The following is a 22,640-nucleotide window of genomic DNA, read 5'->3' as shown; positions in this document are numbered from 1 at the left end:
AACCGGAGTCTTTAATCATGATAAATCATGATTAAGGACTCCGGTTGAGTCCGAAACTAGTCGGGCAGCCCCGATATTATGTAATTATGGCGTGTGTAACGTAATAATAATATGTCGCCCCCCATAGATAATACATATATGTCGCCCCCGATGCCCTTTGACATGACTGTGGTATTTGACAAGTGTGTTTCCGAATTTGGAATTTTGGACCGAGTCAGACATTTAGATATCTCTCGTTACATATGCAACTCTTGGTTAGCTAAGAAGAGACAAAACGCTTTTTGTCATATGCGCGTCGATATGTTATACATTTGTATAGGTATTATTTATACAGTAGAATTTACTCACTCCAGTTTCCATGTATAATATATCTCTATGGTTTGGCGGACCGCTGCGCGGTGTTGTGGTAAATTTTGTTTTTTTTTGTGGATTTCATAAATTTTCCAGAGGTTAGTACTGTTTGACTAATGTGATTATTTAGTTTATAATTATACCATTTAGATAATTATTTGTAAGAAATACATCGTAAAAACTATTAGATAAAGCCAGATAAAATCCGATAGAATGTTTAGGAATTCCTGAGTGATTTATTACGATTATTTTTAGTTTATACAGTAAAATGTATTATTTTCATGCTATAAAGTAATTTGTGCAAGTTTTCACAATGATTTATCAATGTATTTATCAATTTTTATAAAAAAATAGCCAATGTTTTTTGTAATTTGTATAAAAATGGCGGATTGTTGATCAACACGGTACCTAACGCCCACGCTCGCCATACAAGCAAACTTTTTGCGTGCAAGTGTCGTCTGCGCTGCACTCAATAAGGTCTAAATCCGCGTGATATTTTTTGTTCCTGTTTTTGTTAGGGGTTGTGGTGTCAATAAATGTACGAGTTTTTTTTTTACCGATAGTGATGATTGTATTCATTGTATAATGCCGTTCAAATAAGAATAGGATCTTTGCGCCATATTGTGACGCCATAGCTGTCAAATCTAACCAGTTAGGTAGGGTGATCAAAACAGATTTTCCTTTACCTACATAAAATTAATTTAAAAAAGATTCGAGTGAAAAAATTATTAATCAGAATCCAATTCTTATATTCCGCTCATCTCAGTATTATTATATATTATTATTACTATAAGAGTAAGTGAGCAAAATGTAACTAAAAGACAAAAACAAACAAAATAAAATAATTCCCATCTAAGAAACAGAATTAACTAAAGAAATAATATCACACTAACAACGACAAAATGGCGACTTTCGTCCTTATATTCTTTGATCCTTTTGGCATGATTTTTAGGTCTTTGGATCAACAACGAGAATGAAACAGATAATTTTCTCATATTTCACGTTTTTATTTCAATTTGATGTAGGTATATTTATGTATGTAGCTATTATTATTGATGCAAAAAAGTATTGTTGCAAACCATACTTAAATGACATTTGACAGATAGAGGTTATTGACTTTCTTATTCTTACTTGAATCGCATTGTACTATATAATGTGTTAAATATATATATAATATAGGTTTTATTTTCATATATTATTTATATAAATATCTACAGTTAGATGTAGTACTTCAATAGTTTTGTATTGTACTCTTGTACATATCCCAGGTGCTTCTCCATTTGTCCCAAAGCTTGACTGGCTCAGGCCTGGGGGCATTAAGTCCGCCCTACGTACCACAATTGTACATAAAAGTTTAAATAAATACTAATGATTTCATGTAGGAGTATTTATTTATTTTATTACTTATAAGAGTAATTTATGTTGGATAAATAGTATTTTTTATCAATAGCAATACTTATGTATTGAATAGATAGTATAGTGTGTCAACATATAATTTTCCTTGCTTTGTTTCATAGAATGTCAACTTGGCGTCCCAGTGAGGAGGCTCCTCAGGATTTCAACATGGTTCTTTATGACATTGAAGATGAAAGTGGCAATGAAGAGGAGCCGAGTGGATATGAAGAGATCTGTGATGAATCAGAAATCATTGAAGAGGAGGTTAGTATGTAGTATAGTTACCAGCACGGATCTTGAGCACTTGGCGGAAGAGTGTACACTCACAAAAAATCACTACTGCTTAGGTAATCCGTCCTGGTAACTATATGCAATGTTACAATACTCATTGCTTGCTCTTGTTTGGTTGTACCGGGAGTCGAGCCTAGTATTATATATTGCTTGAGTTACAGTGCACTAACATGCTAATAATGTACCTTTTAGGTTTATGAGTGCCACTCGCCGGAGGCTCCACCGTACTCTCCTCTCCCATCCCCACAGCGCCGCGACAGGTTGCCGTCAATGGTAATGTATTTTTGCGATAAATACAGCAAAAAGCACAATTATTGTACTTTTGAATTCACTTTTGTTGTGTGTTTTAGTATGAACAACCGCCATCGCGCATAGCGTCCCGAGACAGGTCCCGGTCTCCTATATTTTCGTCGGATATGTAAGTTTTACTGGTTTTCATATCGTTTATGAAAAATGTCATTTTCTTAACTATCTAACAGCAGCATATATTTTTCAGCGCGACTATGCCTGTTGTCGTCATGCTTTACGAAGAAAATGGTACGCAACTGGGCGCTGACGGCGGCGATGACGTCTTTTTAGACCCGGATACCCATGCATTGTATGTGTCCCCTGTGGAGCGTGATAGAAATGAAAGGAGAGAGAATGAGCTTAGACATGGAAGTAGATCTGGGCGGAGAGGAGGACGAACAGGTAGTGTGCGAGGACGGAGTGCGCGTGGGTATCCAAGCCAGGGTCGAAGAAGGGCTCGTCAGTGGGTCCTGGGATACCCACTTAACGAAATATGGGTAGACGATGCAGACGTACCCCCCGAATTGTTAAGGTTGGCGACGGATGTATTGAGGAAACGACAGACGAGTATGCAAGATGCTGAGAGAAACGCTGAATTAGAGAGTGCTAGCGAGAGCAATAGTGATGATGAATTTTTCGACGCTAGTAATGGAGCAGATGATCTCCCACGACTGGAAGGCCAGAACCTTCTCTTTGAATGGTTTCCTATGGATACCTTTCAAGGTCACGAAGAGGATTTTAAAGTAGAGCGTACTGGTTCGGTCCGTGTGTTCAATTCAGCTTATGACGCTTTTCGTTCCTATTGGGACGATGATGTCCTAAACCTAATTGTGACTGAAACGAACCAGTATGCTACGACAATTGCATCTACTGGTTTCCAGTCTGAATGGTACCCCACTAACTTGCACGAAATTTTGTGCCTCTTTTCGTTCTGGATGATGTTGGGGATCGTCAAAATGCCAACTATAGTCAGTTGTTTTTCTGTCGATCCTCTTCTGAAAACAGAAGTTTTCAGGCGCATCTTTACACGACGGAGGTATGAAATGCTTATTAGAGCGTTACATTTTGTAGATTCCAACCCCGTTGTCGACAATTCAAATCCCTCCAATACTGGCGCTAGGTGCTATGACCGATTACACCGTTTGAGACCTATAATAACACATTTAAATTCGCGTTTTCAATCAAATTATGTTTTAGATAAAAATATTTGCATAGACGAAAGTCTAACCCTATGGAAAGGAAGATTAAACTTTAAACAGTATATTCGGACCAAAGCTTCTAAGTTTGGTATCAAAACCTTTGAGCTTTGCGAGGCGTCCACCGGCTACCTGTGGTCTTTTATTGTTTACACCGGTAAACAATCCGCGACGGAGTTGGAGCAGTCGCCCGGGGTGCTTAAAAGCACAGCTGTAGTGATGAAGCTCATTGGTCCCCTACTAAACAAAGGTTATAGATTATTTATGGATAATTGGTATAATTCTCCCTTGTTAGCTAGGTTTTTGAAGCTCAATGGCACCGACTGCGTCGGTACTTTGAGACCTTCACGTAGAGACGTTCCCTTAATAGTAAATAAGGCTCCGCTTAAAAGGGGAGAATTCATTGCGAGACATTCCGGGGATGTCTCAATATTAGCGTGGCAAGACAAGAAACGAGTAACCATGATTTCTACTTGTCATGGTGCATATACTGCCTTGCCTACAGTTCCAACACGACCACCATCTCGGCCAGTGCCATTTAAACCGCAAGTGGTACTGGATTACAATAAGTTCATGGGGGGGGTAGATATGAAGGACCAAATGCTCGAGCCTTATTTACTAGAAAGGAAACGTTGTGCTAAATGGTACATGAAACTTTTTAAACGTCTTATCAATGTTTCTATCCTCAACTCTCGCACTCTTCTGCAGTCATCCACAAAAAAACATCACGATCATCTAGCTTTCCGCCTTCACCTTGTAGATTACATCCTCCAAAAACATCTTTCTCATTGTCCTCTAAGCCGTAGTCATACTGCTTCCATCAGTAGATCTTTGCACCAACAACCCGATAGATTTATTCGTTCTACACATTGGCCCGTTTTACTGGAACCGACGGAGAGCAGCATAGCGCGCAATCGCAACTTCGCGAAGCGTTGCGTAGTCTGCCTTCAGAATGGCCTTAAATCACAAAAGACACCATATTGTTGCGAGTCCTGTAAGGTGCCACTGTGTATAAAGGATTGTTTCAAAGCATACCATACACAATCATCACAAAAACTATAGTATTTATATATTATGCTTTCCTTTCCATTTCAATTCTTCCCAATTATGCATAAATAACTCTTGTGATCGGTATGTTCTGAAAAAAGAGTGCAAGGTGATGAATGATGTGTGTAAAAACGTTATTTATGTCGGAGATGGTCATAAGAATAAATAGCTAAATCTCTCTTATTTCAAACCTCATTTGTGATAAAAAGTCCGCAACCGCATTCATGAAACCTATATAGTTATTTATTATACTATTCGCGCCAAAAATGACAGGTTGGAAAGTAGAAGCGGGGGATATTTGAATTTTTAAGAGTGGATTAGATGTCACGAGACTAATTAATTATTGCGTTATATTAAAGTTAGTAATTATTGAAACGTGTAAGCGATTGTGGTGTTAATAAGATAGTGTAAAGTTACTAAATAATGTGTAATGATTGAACAGCGAGAGGCTGGGGAGTTTGTTCTCTCTAGAACTCTTAGCAAGCGGTACGTGACGGGCGGGCGTTGTTCGTAATATGTCCAGATTAGGCTAGGAAGAAACGATAATGAGATAATGAGGCTTGAATATGTGTTTAATTTATCCCGATGTCGGCTATCCTGACACCTGACACAAGTCGCCGACATAATTATGATATAAATAACAGTCTGTAGCTATTACAATGTCTTCATGTTGTGATTGTTTTTTTTATTTTATTTGTACCTGAAGAACATGTGTCATTGTAAATAAATATATTGTTTTAATAAGGTTCTATTGTGTTATTCGCAAATAATAAATACCTTTACAAAAGACTAACTATCGATAAAACTTCAAAAAGTTACGCTACGTTAAGTTTTATGTTGTGTTACTATAGGGCCCTAGACAGACGGACTGCATTTCAACTGCAGTCCAACTGCAAATTTGCAGTTCTATTGCAGTCGTGTCAACTGCATTCAAACTGCATCCGAACTGCAAATTTGCAGGTGGATTGCAGTTGAAATGCGGTCCTTCTGTTTAGTAAGACCCTAAACATATCAACCTCTTTCATCAAATTATTTACATAATTAGATAGCATAGGGTTTTAATGTTCATATATTTCTTGTAATCTTACTCACACCATGGCTAAAAACTTCCAACCAGTAGAATAATCGTACTGTCAGTAATAATTTGTTTATTGACCCCGAATACATAGCAAATATATCTATAAGTCAGAATTGCAGAATAATAAAATATAGCCTATTATTGCAAATAAAACTGGTTTTGTAAAAAACAGTATTTGCGATGCTATTTTCGGACATCCTGCATCAGCGTCCAGCTGCCATTGTATATTTGATGCTTAGTTTCGGATTTAACAGGCTAGTAAAGGATAAGTCGTAATATATAAAAGAAGTCAGATATCGAATTCGAAGCGTAAAATAATAAAATAAAAATAAAACGCAAACGAGTTCTAGCTTAAAGTTAGCTGGCAACATTTAATATCACATAAAAAAATCACACAACAAAAAGCCATCTGTTGAATAACTTCAAAACTACTATTATTTAAATTACCTGATAGATGGCAGGAACTGACTCATAAATAGAAATAATTCTACCGTGTGAAAATGTTTAGCTCATAAGCCAAAGAAGTAACGCAGTACGGTATTTGTATTTAGGCGGGTAACATTATTGTGAGAGCAAAGTGAGCATGCGTGAAAACAGCTGAGCGATAACAGCGCCTTGAAGCGGCAGTTGAAAGTACTAGGCAGTCGCATCATGTCTGCCCGCCGGTTCGGTGTATGATGCTTGGCGGCCTTAATAACCTCTAAACAGTTTGTTGTTGCTCCGTCCTCTGAACCGGAGTTCCTTATAATTGATTTTACATTTGTTTTAGTAACTGCTTAGTTATTATTGTTTAAGTGTTGCATAAGAGTGAATTATACAAGTGTATCTTTCGATCGTCGGATACGCACTTGCTGCTGTATCCTTGCTAGCGTTTATCGATTTTCATTTTACAATGAACGTAACGTTTTGTTTACTAGTTATTTGCTCGTAATATTGTGTATATCATGTTTGTAATGTGCATAATTCGACGTTAGTGTTGTGAATTGTGATCGATTCAAGTATGTGCGAGAGTTCGCGCGAGACTTTGTGTTTTGGATGACAGAAAAATGGAATTTGAGAACGATTTCAGCTTGAAAGAATGGGCGAAGGACAAACCTTTGTCCATTCTGCAGTTGGACCCGGCCGACCGTGCAGTTCTAAGGATAGCAGGTTGGTTACATTCCTGATCTTTCACGACCAAAGGGGTGGGAGGCACTCGTCGGTGAAAAATCTATGTTAATTCTCTGTTTTTTCATATAATCGGGTCACGTTATCGTTCAGAATGATAATGACGACAGCTAAGATTAATGTTCGCTGTGAGAACTCGATAAAAATGAGTGTTGTGTTACCTATTATTACATTATCTAGTTGTTTACTTTCGCGTCAACGTTTCAGCGCCTAGCTTAGTTTTTTTTCGCGTGATCACGATTCTGAACGGCCTCGCATACCTAAGTTTTCACTTTCGTTCGACTGTAAATTGTTTTTCGTGTTTGTATTATATTTTTCTAAGTACAAACATTGTTATCGCATGCCGGTTTTTACTTAACGATAACATGTAGATGTAGCTATCTATTTTACCTAGCGATGGAGTATCCCCGGTTCGTGAGACTTTCCCATGGCACAGAGTAATAAAGTTATGGTATTATTATGCCAACGTCGGTAAATGCTTAGATTCTCATGATTTTGTTAGTCTGCATTGTCATTTACGTGGGTACCTACCTAAATAGATAATGCTAGGTTGATGTGGTATTTTAAACCTGTACGTATATGTTGATATCTTTGGCACTTAATACGGATTTATCGTTTATTTACGTATGCAATTCGTGTTCGTACATCCGTGTGTCATACGCGGATATAGGTAAAAGGGGACATTAACCGACCGATAGTTTTAGATTAGAACGATTCAGCGGTGTAATGGTTCATACTTTCTGATGTTCTTACATCAAAAACAGCCCCTATCAACTTCTAGAGTTAAAACTTGTTTTTATGCAATGTACAATTTCCTTTATCGCCATAACACATGTTTTTAGCGTTAGGAACACTCACGTCCTGAAGAAACGCAGCCAGAAACTCAGAGGTTAACCCACCATCCACTATCATATTTGCAACTCATTAAACTACGACCGAAAATGACACCGAAGTCCACCTAGCAGTAAATTAAGTTAGGAAGGAACTTATTTTTACTTCTCTACTGAAAGCTGGATACTCAGCCGACATTTTATATGTTGTAGACAATACCTTACGCTTTTCATGGACAAAATGCACCCCCAATAAGTTACTAATAATAACACGTCCAATAACCCACCGTCATTCACTTAGTGTTGTGGTAGTACCCACCTACTTTTTTATTCACCCCTTCAAAATAGTTCACAAAGTTTGAACACTTGTATTTAAGCGTATTGTGGTCACGCACAGGGGTTTTCCCCTGTTTTAAAACCTTTCATGAATCCGTCAATAGATACCTACCCCATAACACCGAAAAATATATATTATAGGATAGACTGCGAAATGTCATATCGTACTAGAAGTATGGTATCCGTATTTACCACGCTATTTGAAACAGGGCAGGTATAAATCATAACTTATATCTTCTACCCACGGGGACGAAGTCGCGGGCAACAGCTATCTTGAATATACGAATACTTTTACGATATACAAGAAAATGCAGACGATATTCTTTTGAAAAAGTTCTCTGGGCTCTATACAGGACAAGATCCATCACTTTTCGCACTCAATACTCTCCTACACTCCAGACCAAATTATGATGTATTTGCGGATGAGTAAAAGATGATCTTGACTGAATTCTTCGCGTATTAGCCGACGTTTTTACGTTATATTCTTGTTTTATTATGTGTTTTTAATTTACGAGTGTTTACTACATCTTTTCTTTATTAGTGTTAGCAGTTTTGTCGTTCTAATAAATTAATTAATTAATCATGGTGATACAAAAGACATCTGCGGCTGAACATGGCCTTTCCCAAGGACCACCAACGTTGTCCCGATCCATATAAGCATTTTTAAGTAGTTTCATTTCAATGTCTTAACATTCGCGTAAACCTGAGAAGCCACTACATACTTTGCTACTAGTCTGGCACTTGGGCAACAAACAAAAGAAAGATTTTGTCACCTTTTATAACGAGTTAAAATATTATAGCCCTTTATCTATTCATTGTATCTTATCTGTTTTTGTTAGGGTTCTATAAAAATAAATGTCCAAACTGCGAGATAATACTTCGGTATTCGATCGTTTGATCCTTTGGTTATAGTTACAAATAGGTGAATAATATTTTATTACTTTTGGTAGTTTACAACCTAATATTTTTTTTTTGGTGTTGTAGTAGATTGAGTTGTATCTATTAAAATAAGAAGCAATATCGTAAAAATTAACCTAGCGTTCGAAATATTAACGACATAAAGAAAAAAATAAAAACAATTGCTATAAAACTCTAAATATTTGCAATCATTCTATTCTGGTTACCTAAGATTGTCTACTAATAGAAAAAAACAAGCATTTACTCCATGCCATGGCTTGGCACTTGATTTGTATGCATATTGGAAAGCGTCGAACGCACCAAGAATTAATTATTAAAACTAGATCTAAAACAGATTACTTAATAGCGACATAAGTATTATTACGATACTTAACTGCTAATTATACCGTAAACTGCAAGTTGCTATCTATTTTAGTCTGCGGCACACGTATTCCTGTCCATCCAGCTTTAATTAACGCTGGCAACACTGGCATCCGGCTGTCAATGCTGTCCTAGTAACCAACAGTGAATTTATTATATGCGAGTTATCGTTGTACGATGCAAAGTTAGGGCGTTGCTACACTGTGAGGAATTTCACTGTCCCGAGACTTATAAGGTCTTATGCCACAAGAAAAAATACGGACTTTTCCGTCTTATTCGGGCTAGCCCCATGGCGTTTTGTGTACATCTCTATAAAACTACACTCCATTTTCACGTTATTACGCTCAAAGTAATGTGTTGAAGAAATGCTCCGTCCAGCTTGTAACAAAGTTAAGTGTCTTCAAATTGTGTAGTGCACATACCAGTAAATATGTTTAAGGTGTGTCTCACTCAGCGAATCGTAAAAAATCGAATAGCTCGGACGGTAAAACAGCTAGTGGTGTATACTCGCCCTTATAGATATACGTGAACTTACTTACCGTTATTGCATAAAGGCAGGTGTTTGTTCCTGAACCCCTAAGTTATATTCTCTCTTTCCGCATACCTTCGTGCTATCTCTTTTAGTCCTAAAGAAAATAATCTCCCTTTCTCTCTCAAAGATCGCCTGACTATTGTTATTGTAACGACGCTTGCGCTTACTGTTCTAAATTTAAATTCTCCAAAACTAAAGGTCAGGTAACAATGAGATCTCGCCGTATACAGTTTCGTTGCTATTCATTACTGAACAAAAAATCTGAATTGTTAGAAAAAAAATGTTACAAACATCGTTGAAAAATGTAAGTATCTGTGTTATCTACCCTCCATTCACTAACGCCAGTAAAAAAAAGGATCTTCTTTTATAATTACTGCGTTCTAAAAGCAGTCGGCGAAAAATAAAAGTAGAATAAATACAGAGTGAGCGAATATTCTACCGAAGAAAGTTTCAACTAATTAAAGTAAATGACGCTTAGCACCTTTTGTGATAACGTTTACAACTTGCGGTTTGTTAACAACCTTATCTGACAGACTGTCAGTCAGTGTCGAATTGTCGATAGTTATTTTTTTTAAACAAAATCAGCTTTGTCGAGTTTGTTTATTTCTTTCCGATTCGGAATCAATTATCGATACCGAGTTACTCGATTCCGGTTAGATATTCGATATTTAAAAACAATCGATTTTCAAATCAGAGAACTCTATACAGATTAGGTGGTCGAATGTTTTTTTTTTAATAAGGTATCTGTTTCTTGCTTACACCATTGTAATCAATGTTTCATTTGCAAGTGACAATCGATTCTGTAATTAGATATTTTTAACACTTTTATATTTTAAGTTCTTTAGTTTCTAAACATTTTTTGTTCTATGTATTCGGTACTAATATATGTATGTAAGTCACTACTTTTGTACGCGGTGAAGTTTAATTAAAGCAGACTTAATCGCCCGTAATTACACACAGAAACATAGAGATAAAATATGCCTCTTAATTTTTGTTTGTACCGCTTCACAAACATTTTACTCGACTAATTGTAAAGGTAAAATTATAACGATAAATAAAACAATAAAAGTCCAAAAATATTTAGTTGTTGTATAAAACACTGAAGTCGAATTATAAAACTTTTTATCTCAAAGAGAGAGGTCGATTCAGTACTCATTTTTAAGAGTAACTATAGCAAATGATAAAATTATTACTTTTTTAAAGATAATACAAAACTTTCATCTGATATTACTTAAGCCGGTTCGGTAACTGTTTTATTATGGGCATTATTCATGAAACGTGATGTTTTTTTTACGCTTGTAACACAGTAGCCAGGAATTTTGATACGGTCGGCGCCGAAATACTTTCGATTTCTTACTGACTGTACTGGCTGATGATAATATAGTGTAGCGTTGTTTAGTGCATTTCATTTTAATTTGAGAACGTCACTGACCTTTTAATTTTAAGCAGTGATAGTATAGTAGGAGATGCTGTAGGTAGTAGGTGTAAGTGGTGCAGAACAGTCTCGATAAAAGTCTGGAGTCTGATGCATGCATCGACTATTCAATAATGTTGTGAGGGTTTTAAAATAAAATTATAGCTCTTGTGTTTATATTTGTTTGGTTATGCGCCTGATTTCTTAATTCGTGTTGGATGGCTGTTCCATCGGGCTATGAACAGAGGAGAACAGAGGGTTCAGCTGTGTTGGCGCACTAGCCAACGTTACCAAAGGTCAGGACATTATTATCATGTGCCTTGAAACATAGAACCTATCTATAATTAAAAAGATGACTACGTCAGGCATTTATGGAGTCTGCGCCGCCGGGAATCCAGAAAAAATGCTTACATGCACAAATAACAAATGTTTTTATGCAGGAGGATAGATAAAGCAAACAACAACAAGCATAATCACGAAAAACATAAACTAATATTAAAGAAATTCCGATTCAATTTATTCTATCGATCGTCGTATACTAAAATAATCAAAAGTGATTACTAGCGTTACAATTTAGGCCTAGTCGTGACTCGATTATGTTAACTTAATCGATTTAGATTCGTTGTATCGATATAACAATTCGTTTTACAAATTCTGTGCTGTGTAACTGTTGTTCAACCTCGAATTTACTTAATCAGTCCATTAGAGTTATCTCAGTGTTAAGATATTGTTCGCCATTGAAACTCGATTAAAATGTCCGAAAATTAACTGATTATTACGTTAATAAGATAAGTGGAATTTACTGTTATTTGTTTTGGTTATTTTGTCCCATTTGTAGCTGAAGTGAAATGGTTGTAATAAGAAATATGTATAATATACATTTTGTAACAGTTAACTGGTGACTTTCTCGTGGTAAGTCAGTGTACCGCGTGTAGGATAATTAACAAAACTAAAAGAATTTGAATCATATAAGTAAAATTTCCAGAACTGAATGGACCTATTGCTAACAGAAAAATAGTTTACTTAAAACCGCGATTAGGTATCTCCGCATAACAGAAGTCGGAATGGCAGCCTTAGATGAGTAAATTTAAGAATAGCTTTAAAAGATTTTTCCGTCCGTTGATGATAATTTTGCTCAGTACCTACCTTATGGGAAACTAATCTTTTAAATTATTTCAATTAAAGCTTGTCGTTTTACGTTTTTGTTTATTGCTAAAAGTCGGAAAATGCTGACAACTGTATATTAAAAAAAGTTGCCTTCTTTTATTCGGGACAAGACTTCACAAGACTTCCAAATTAACCAATTATCTGAAAATAATAACAACATTTATAGTTTAATCAACAACCAGGTGTTCTGTAAACACAGTTTCTGTGCTAATAGCTCCGCCAAAATTAATTCTAACTACACCTAAACGAACGTAAGAAAGCCGTTTCATTTGAATAGCGTACGCGCAGGTTTGAGACCGGTTTTCTCGCAATTTATGTTCTCATTTCATTAATAAACAAGTTCTTTAGCACATAAAATGGTTCATTATTAATATTAACTAGTTCAATAGATTATATTTTTGGAATTTCCTGATATAAATGATGTAATATTCCTGTTTGATAAACGTGGTGTTCATCGAAAACCACGTTTATGGTTACTGGCATTAGATGTTTTTTAATTCACGGGATAGCTCCATAGGAAGACACCCGGTCCTTTTTAAAGGCGTACACGGGGAGACATGCAGACGTCTTATTGAGAACTTTTATCCATCCACTCATCAATAAAAAAAGAGCAGGAGCGGCTTAATTGCTATCGTTTATTACGCTGTAATGTTCTACCTAATCACTAACAAAGGCCTCCCAGGATCCTCTCCTTTCCCCAACCAAATCCTTTTCTCTCCTCTTCCTTCCAAGAATCCGGAAAGTCCTTCCCGCTAAGGAGTTAAGTAGTATCCTTGCAGTTATGGTAGCGCGAAAGAAGAGAAGAAGAAGAGAAACGCCACACACACACGCTCTACACCGTATACCTATTGCCCATCTCTTATCTACAAATAAAAATAGGTCCTACTTCTTTTAGAGGCGGTGCTAGGTTCCCAGGGTCCACTTTATCCCGCCATCTTTTGCATTTACCGCGGCCATCATTTCGCTGCCAGTTGCCGTTCTGAAGCTATTCATTTAACCATAATGTATTCATAATTTGTAAATACTAAAACAGTAATTAAAATCTATTCAAATAAATTATTTTTACATTCGGATCTGAATTTCTTACTCTGTAAAGACTAGAATAATCGTTCGAGATTTTGTAATAGCGATTTTATAATTCATTGCGTGGTGTCAATATTTATCAACCAATTATATTTGACGTAGCCTGTCTATTAAACATTTTAATTGGTTCATTTCGCAATTAGCACGTTTACATAAATCTGCAGGATTCGTTTTTTTGATCTGTTAATAGTGTATTCTCGTTGGTAGACTTGGTTGTTGAGCAATAATAATATGTAAAAGATATACGTATTGTAAAATTAAAGTACATTAACCAAGACTGTCGTTCGAAAGCACTGGTAATACTATATTTATCGGAACTTTCGCCAAGATAATTCTTTATTAAATGATGCAACAGTTTACTCACGCGTATTTATCGGGATTGCCCGACCAGTTTCGGACCAAACTAGTTGGGGAATCCAAGTAAATAGTGGTATATAAGTAAAGTTCAACTGTGACTATTCTGTTTTCTTTACCCGTATGTTCACACAGACAAACTCTCCACTTCCACTTACAGTAATAATAATATTAAAATTTACTAATGAAAGTAATTTATTTTGTCATTTTGTGAATCCACATTCCTCAATGATTAATTGTTACTTAGCTTAATTATTTCCATTCCAATGTACGCCTAAGTAATTACTAAAACCTCTTTACTGAATGCTATGATTAAGTACGGAGATACACGAAATCACTGAAACCTTTTTAGTCCAGAAGGTTCAGATTATGTTATATCGTACTTCGTCCGCGTGGTTAGAAGATATAAGTTATAATTTATACCTGCCTTCTATCTATCTTGTAGGATGCAGTCATCGTTTGCAATGTAAGCGCAAAAGCAAATCTTTTGCGCTTACATTGCAAACACTGACTGACGTTTTTACGAAATCACATTAGAAACCTCAAAAATTGTAGCCTATGTGTTATTCTGATGTATAAGCTATATTGTGGTAAAGTTTCATTCAAATCCATTCAGTAGTTTTTACGTGAAAGAGTAACAAACATCCATACATCCATACTTACAAACTTTCGCCTTTATAATAGTAGTAGGATTACACTGGATAACAAAATGGGAAACTTCAAATGAGTAAAGAAATGTGAATGACGTTCTTTTTCGATATGACGTGATTTCGTTTTGGCAGAAAAATCGGAGAAATGTTATTGGTCTACAGGCTCTGGTATTAATAGAGCAGGAAAATAATAATACTATGACCCACAACTTTCAGGTAAAACCATTTAGTTTAAAAATAAGCCAAGCTTGTGTTATATGTCTAGCACACGTAATACAAGCTTTGCACAGCTGATATTAAAACTCAGACACAGGCGAAATTATCGATCTCATCACACAAACATTTATCCTGATTGGGACTCAAACCCACAACCTTCTTATAGCAATTTAGACAATTAACAACTAGACCAACAGACCGGTCAAAATACATGTGAACCAAATTTTCTTAAAATATGGGCCTTAATTTTCATACTTTACATTGTACACCTAGACAGCTATGCGGTCGTGCTGTTATAAAGCAATGCAGTACAATGCAGAGCAAATTAATCAACCCGGAAACTATAACAATATCCCATGAACCTGTTTGCACTGAAATATGCTTTCAATGCACGGCAGTGTAATAACAAATGGGTTTACACTGCGGAAGAAATTATTTATAGCGGGTTTTAATATCATTATTATAATGTTTTGAAAAGTTCAATTATTAGGAAGGTACATATATCATATTAGTACCAGTATGTTAAGTAGTAATATCTGAGTCAGTACTGTGTTGTTTCGTAACGTTATTGTATATTTTTTGGTAAATGTACTACAATCACATTAAGATTTTTTTTCATTCGGACTAGCACTTTCTGAGATCAGCGGGTTCAATCAAACGTAAATATGTTAACTCTGAGCTAAATTTAGGCTTTAAAATATATGTGCGAATATAATAAGCGATATGCTTGAATCCAAAGCCGTCGAAAGCCTAAACTTGTAGTTACTTTAAATGAGACTAGCAGTTGCCCATCCTTGGTCCGCGTGGTAAGCGTGGTCTTCATGCCTATGCCCCCAGCTACTCACTACTTATTGATTAATGATGATATTTAACGTCCCGAATCGATTACATGTATCGATAACGATCGCTTTAGTGCCGGCGTTACTGTGTTATCGATATGATCGAAAGAATTATACATCTTTTGGTTTTATATTAATCAATTTGATTGATTTCTATCTTAGATCAAGGATGGTGTCTTTGTAGATAATTTTTTTCGTCTATATTTCAGTAATATTTTATCCACTCTTCTTGCCTAGAAATGATTGGGTTTAATACTTTTAATTTAGGACGGGATTTATCGAACTACTTTTATCGTACTTTTTCTTTAACTCATCTTGGTACGATAATAAAGGTCATCATCACGATACGTATATTAAAATCAACAAGGAAGAAAGGGTTTCCAAATATAGAAAGCTTTTAAAGCTTCTATAGTTAACTTTATTTGCCTGTAAATGTCCACCCCTACAAAATCACCTGTAATAAATTACCAAGTAAAGATGCAAAATGTCTTACAGTTTTAGAAGAACCTTTAATAAGGCTGATTATACACTCGAGAAGTCGTTGGCTTGTGCAAGAAAACATATAATTTCGACATCATTTTTTGGTGAGGCTCGGGAATCCTCCCGCGAGACGACACCCACAGCTTCGCGATAGGAAGCGGATATTATCAGAATCTTACTGACTCAACCTGAAACTCAGTGCAACGTCTTTCATATTATATTGTTTGGTGCGTTATGCTAAGAGGTTATATCCCATCGAATTTGAGTTTCTTTCCTTATTTTGATCCTGTCTTTTTTAGTCCAAGCTTGCTTAAAACCTTGTTACAAATCAGAACCATAATAGTGTACACGATCGGCTTAGCGTGTGTAAGCAGCCTAACGCTCAAGACTGCTTAATCCACCCTATCTATCGCCTAAGGACGACTTGAAGCCAACGCGCCTGAATGCCCAGTAATCTTGGATCCAGATGTTATCTTAAAAGATTTATTAAGGCTTAAACAGAAGCGTTTTGAATACAGCAATGATGTTACAAATCATATGGATTATGAATTGTTTGTAGCTGTTGTAAGACTAGCTCTAAGAGTGAGGTTTTTGTAGTTGTACAAGTGAGATGGCGCGTTACATGATGTAGAGTGGTCTCTTTCTCCCACAATAGTAGGTAAACTGAGTGCTTTGACTTAACCGTACGGTAATGGCATAGTCTCAGTTGCTTATGTAGGCTTGTGTAAATTTTATTGTTTTTTTAATTCAAAACAACTCTCTCACTAGGTAAGTATTTAAATCTGGTGTCACAGGGGGTTTCACAAACATTAGGAAGAGAATATAAGAGTCAGTAGAGTGAGAATGAGAGAGTATAGAATTAAGATCCTGATTAGAACAGTCGTTCATGGATCACACAAATGCTTGGTCCATGTCGGGTCTATCCCCAGGTGTTGTAGAAGTAGTAGTCTTGTAGTAGGGCGCTAAGTGACGCGGGTTCAATACAAGCATTTCGGTTTTTTAGCATTTGTGATACATAAGCTCATATTATTCAATTCAAAACTATCATAACAGTTTTCTAACCACAAACCGACCGATTTCGCTCAACAAACGCCCAATCATCATTGGCCTTTCAATTAGACAAGTCAATCAAATAAGCAACTAATTAAACATATCACTCATGATTATAAATAATTATACCGCCGGTTCATCTCAGGGCAGTTATAATTAAATAGGTTATGTTATGCTAGACCGCCTCTTTGATCTGATGCGACGTTATCATGTTTTGTTAATTTTGCTTTTATTTATTTATTTATTTATTTGGATTTCCAACAAGAATAACATAATACAAGCATACTTACATTATTACATATTTAACGGGTCTTATGTCATATAGAAGGGTTATAGAATGTAAATAGAAGATGTTCTAGAGGAATGTAATGTATAAACTGTGCGCGACGTTTTGGTTTTGTGTGATCCACGAAAGCTTGTCCTCAGTCTGGTTATCTTCGTGCATGTGACTCTTTAAATCTCTAATCTTCCTCTTAAAATATTTGCGTACTGACATTGTCCATAATTTGTCTTAAACTTCTTTCTTTTTACCATCTGTATAACTTATAGAGTGCAATAAAGTATTGAATTTTTGTGGAACCCACTCAACAAAAGTACCATTTTTTTTTGGCCCGGTTGTCATTTATTTGAATAATAAAACAAGGGAGCGTGCAAAAGCTAGTATATTTATTGAAGGTCTTACTTTATTTTAAATGTTGTACTAACGTTATATTCGTGGTAAACCATGCCGTATTGTTTTGCCTTAATTTTCTTAACCAACACCGTACAAAAAAGGTGTTTAAACAGCTTGATCAAGACAATAGGACATTCATACCGTGTGCTAACTACTTAGTGGATTGTTACGTCAATGAGCTAAGAATATTTTGAGTTTCGACCTTTGACTATTCACTTAATCCTACCTATATTATATTTATCCTACCTATAATAATAATCGCCATGTGTGTATGGATGTTTTTATCTCTTTCATGCAAAATCTACTGAAAGGATTTTGATAAAGATAGGCATATAGATGGATTTAAACTTTGCACAACACATAATGATTGGTGGTTTTGTTGGACTTGTAAAAAAATACAGGAATATTCGTCCATGTATCCACGCGGTTGGAGCTGCATGTGCAAGCTAGTAGCTACCTACATGACAAAAACCTATTTTAACGCTAAACATTCTTTAACAAAAAACCTTTAGCTCCAAACCACATTAAAACGCCACCTGCGTCCCACACAAAGAATTTGTAAAAGCTGCAAACTTAGTAAGCATTCACCATCCTCGTGCAACCGTCAACAAAACAAATAAAACTAAGTCGTCAACAAGTAAAACAGAGGTGCATGTCTTGAATACTCTCTTTTATTGTATAAAGGATGCTCTTAATTTCGGAGTCCAATGACCTGGCATAAGTATTTACCGGCCTATGCAGATGGAATAAATATGGTGGGTTCAATTTACTTGGACAAGAATCGCAATGTACTCGCTTGTCACTCGTGAACCGCTTTGGTGATTTATCTTAACGGGTTCGTGTTTAAAACTTTATGTTGGGAGAATGGAATTTCTTTTGTTTTTAATTCGCTTGCGTGATTTTTTTTTAAGGACAGTTTTTGCTTGCTGCTTGTCCAGTATCCAGCGGCTTTTAGTGACTTAGCTACTTGACTGCACGGATAGCTGAGTGGTTGAGGGCATCAAGCCAAACCCACTTACCGTAGGATAGCATTTGTGTGATCCACGAATGCTTGTACTGAGTGTCCCGCGACGCAAGCATTAAATTCCTTAGAGCGTGAGTCGTTTTTTTTTAAAAAAATACGTATTACGACAATTCCGCGTACTGGATCATTGCGAAAAGAATAAAATTATTTTTTAATTTATTGCAACGACCCTGAAGGGATGTATAGCTCCAATCTCCAACACTGTCCAAGCTAAAAGTAATGTAATAATATTACTACAAGCTAAAAAGTCAGTATCTGAATATAACAAGCAATGGTTAAAGCAAGTGGATTGTTTCATGTGATTTCTTTTTATTTGCTTTTCGGTGGTCTAATGTGATTGTGTAACCTTTCGTGACGTCAACCTCAATCACTTACCCCAATACAGAACTGTAAGATCTGTAAGATGAGGTCACGTGACCCCGAAATCCTTATGCCCTGGCACAAAGCGGATTACTGAACTTTCCTTTGACTAGGGCCATGGGAAAAAGATGTAAACTACCGCGATTCCCTGCAGCTTTTTCATCATTACCTAATTCACCATCTTTATGATGAATTCATTTATTTTCTGGCATTACCTTATCACATAGTTTAAAATGCAATAGTTTCCTGAATAATTTGAGGTGTTACGCACTATAATGTTACTACAATATCACAGTATTACAACTCGTTCGCTTCGACTGAATTGTTTGATAATGTCAATGACACATAGTAATCGACTACCACGTGTGTAACAATATTATCGTATGATACAGTACGCGATCGATTGTACTGTAAACGTGCAGATTTTGTAGAGTTCCGTACTCATACCCGTACTTGTAAAAACGAGACCCTATTAATGAAACTGCTGTTTCTCAGACTGTCTATCCGTCTGTACTTCTGTCTGTCTATCTGTCCAAACCATGAACTATGATAGCTAGACAGTAGACATTTTCACAGGTGATGTATTTCTTTAGCCGCTATAACAACAAATACAAGAAATAACGAGATTGCAATATGATCATAAATTTGTTTTTTTTTGGGATTATTTTAGAGGATTTCTTAGTGGTGTATTTCAATGTTACATTATTTAGATTCTCTTTTCGATCAGGGAATAAAATCTGGAGAAACCGTAAAACGGCTAAGTCAGGTTTGATTGAGTTATGAAGTTAGGGCTTGTATGTTTGATAAGCGCTATCATCTTGGCGAAATTTTACATAAAGACTTAATTGTATACAGATTGCTCAAAAACAAAAGACCTATGCATTGCACATGTGGAAATATTAATTCTAAAAACCACTACAGATTTTACAATGTTCGTTTCTCTGCTGCATGAGTTGCATCTCCCCGAATATTAAGGATTCTTTCCTTAATATCCAGAAGGATATTAACAGGCTGGCATTACCAAAATAGTAATGTCAAAATAATTTTCAGAACATTACGATCCTTTGTCTTCCAACAACTCCTGCAAGCCATCGCCAAGATTCTCAACAGACGAAAGCAAACGACTATCCAAACACACGAAGTTTACTATATTCGTCAGTCCGAACGTCTGAACGGTGTTAAATAAATACGTGTATGTAAACTTCGCTACCATTGTTCAGGTGTTTTGCACTTAACTCATTGACTCACAGAGTTTCCTGTAAATGTATTCTAAAAAGCGTCTTAGTTTGCAAACTGAATTGTGAGTGTAGGGCTGTCAAAATGATTTAAATGGTGACGTTTGAGATTTTCATTTTTGAACTGAGTTTTATATCCTTTTAAATGTAAGAAGTTGGAATAGTCAACCCGTTTTGAGCAAGTGAGGGGATTAAGGATTAATCCCGCTCTGTCTTTGTAAGACGAGGACTAAAATTGTTATTTTAAAAGTTGTGTATTGAATGTCAAGATTTGTACTTTTGTTTAGCCATGGAAGATGTGATTAGTAGCTACGATTAATCACATCATATATATAGATAAGGACGCAGGTTGCGACAAGAATGTGTAAGTAATTCAAATTAACCAATTTGTTGTAAAAATATTGTTTTCTGCTATCTAATTTAACGATAAAATTTATCTATGAATCACTGTAATGATATCACCTTATACGTTAGGTTCATTTCAACACAAAAGTGTCTGCAAATAATTGACAACCCTAATGGTCGGAACAAAAGGCTCAAATAGCTCAATACTTGTTATTTGAGCTGAAAGGAGAAATGAGGGACAAAGAATACGTGAACTTATAGAGGTCGAAACTGGACTGGTATTTAAAGCTGCATTTAAGCTGATTAAAATAAAGCTAGTACTGTCTTCCATTAGTATTGGCCGGTTAGTGCTAACTTATTACACGTGTGAACTATTGAAGTGTAAACTATCTTGCAATCAAAATGAAGCTTCAGTTGGTTGTTTTGGTTTTTGGAGGCGATATCTGTGCATGCTTCTGTCATATTCGAATTTACTGAATGGTATTCTATAACAGTTTTTAGCAAGTTTACTGGCCATAATTTCTTTCAGACGAATATTTATAACATAATAACAAAAGCCTCGTTTAAAGTGACCGAGCAGCTAGCAAATATGTAGACAGTGGAACCAGTGTGTCTTGTCAACTTCTTGACTGAACCTGTACAAATCTGTCGACAATGCTATCACCGTGGTTAATTACTATCGATCGATCGATAAGTTAAGAAAGGGAACTTTAAGACTGGTTAAAATTCCTTTAAGTAAGTATAATTATTAATTATATAAAGCTTAAAAGTGTACCACTAGCGCCAGTACTGGCTCCGTTCGAACGCACCTTGAAGTTGCAAGTAATGGCGCAAGCTTGCACCGTCTCGGATCGATAGCGTACGACAGACGAAACATGTATTATTAGTGCAGACTGTTTGGCTGAATTGAATAACTAATGTAATGGGTATTTAGACTGAAGGAGAATTATTTAAGGGTGAATTTCAGACGCTTGAGAAGATGAATTTACATATTAAAGAGAATTGAATTTTAGATGGTGTTGTTAGTGTAAAGTTTTGTTGTAGTATAAGGTTCAATTTTGAACCCATGTTGTTTTAGTTATTGTTTTGGTACTTTTAAAGGATATCGTGAATTTGCGTAAGTTTGGTTTTGTATTGACTTATAGTTATTATTTATTGATCATCAAACTTCATTTGTCATTTATACATTTTTCACTATATGTTATATAATGCTAGTTTTGAGACGAGTAGTAGTAATATTATTATTTTTTACAATCACACGAGATAAAATTAGGTAATTGTTTCATATAAATATGATATTTTAAGAAAATCGAGAGGCGTGGAGGCGGACTATAACATGGTTTACAGATATGTTAGATGTTAGCAAAGAGTCTGGAGTATTTTTATATGCAAATAAAAATTGAAAAGGAATACAGTAAAACAATTTGAATCTGAAATTCTAATATAATCTACATGTCTGCCGTTGACGTCAGTGTCGGGTCGTTTTATTTTACATACTCTAACTACTGTACTCACGCTTTGTGCCTCTAGAGGATAGGCAGCAATGAAGCTGGCTTTGAATTTCCTCGTACATATGCTTCATTATTCGTTCATATTATTCCCGTAACGATTTTACCCTAATACCTTATTTTCATAAAAGAGTAACATCTTGAGGTTCTTGTCGGTTCCACTCTATAGGAACGCCATTGTTGTCAGTACTGTAACGGTTTTAAAGTGAATGGAAAGAAATGGAAAAGAAAAAACTTTTAATACACGTTAAGTCTTACACAATATTTTAAAAGATTCCTAAGAGAGTAATTTAGATTTATATAATAACTTATTTTATACCTAACATTCGCGTAATCCACATTTAGTTGTTTTATTATTAATCCTATAGACATTTACTTAATAATAATATTACACTTTTTTTCCAAATTCATGCCTTTGCAACATTATATTGTATACCCCCTTCCGAAATGCTA

At 35.7% G+C, this 22,640-nt stretch overlaps 1 protein-coding gene across 2 annotated transcripts; it reads left to right on the top strand.

The window, feature by feature from the left end:
* The first annotated feature begins 149 nt into the window (after positions 1–149).
* On the top strand, positions 150–5,314 carry LOC113494136 (piggyBac transposable element-derived protein 4-like). Of its 2 annotated transcripts, XM_026872322.1 has the most exons (5): positions 150–449; positions 1,869–2,010; positions 2,230–2,310; positions 2,388–2,455; positions 2,534–5,314. In XM_026872322.1, exons 2-5 carry the CDS (start codon positions 1,870–1,872, stop codon positions 4,581–4,583), a joined length of 2,340 nt encoding a protein of 779 aa, XP_026728123.1. In that variant the 5' UTR covers positions 150–449; position 1,869; the 3' UTR covers positions 4,584–5,314. The 2 variants fall into 2 exon arrangements, with proteins under 2 accessions (XP_026728123.1, XP_026728124.1); XM_026872323.1 differs by lacking the exons at positions 150–449; positions 1,869–2,010; positions 2,230–2,310 and having other exon boundaries at positions 2,517–5,314.
* Positions 5,315–22,640: the final 17,326 nt, after the last annotated feature.

Source organism: Trichoplusia ni, chromosome 5, assembly GCF_003590095.1.
Source record: "Trichoplusia ni isolate ovarian cell line Hi5 chromosome 5, tn1, whole genome shotgun sequence".
NCBI lineage: Eukaryota > Metazoa > Arthropoda > Insecta > Lepidoptera > Noctuidae > Trichoplusia > Trichoplusia ni.
This window is presented reverse-complemented; position numbering and strand designations above follow the sequence as displayed.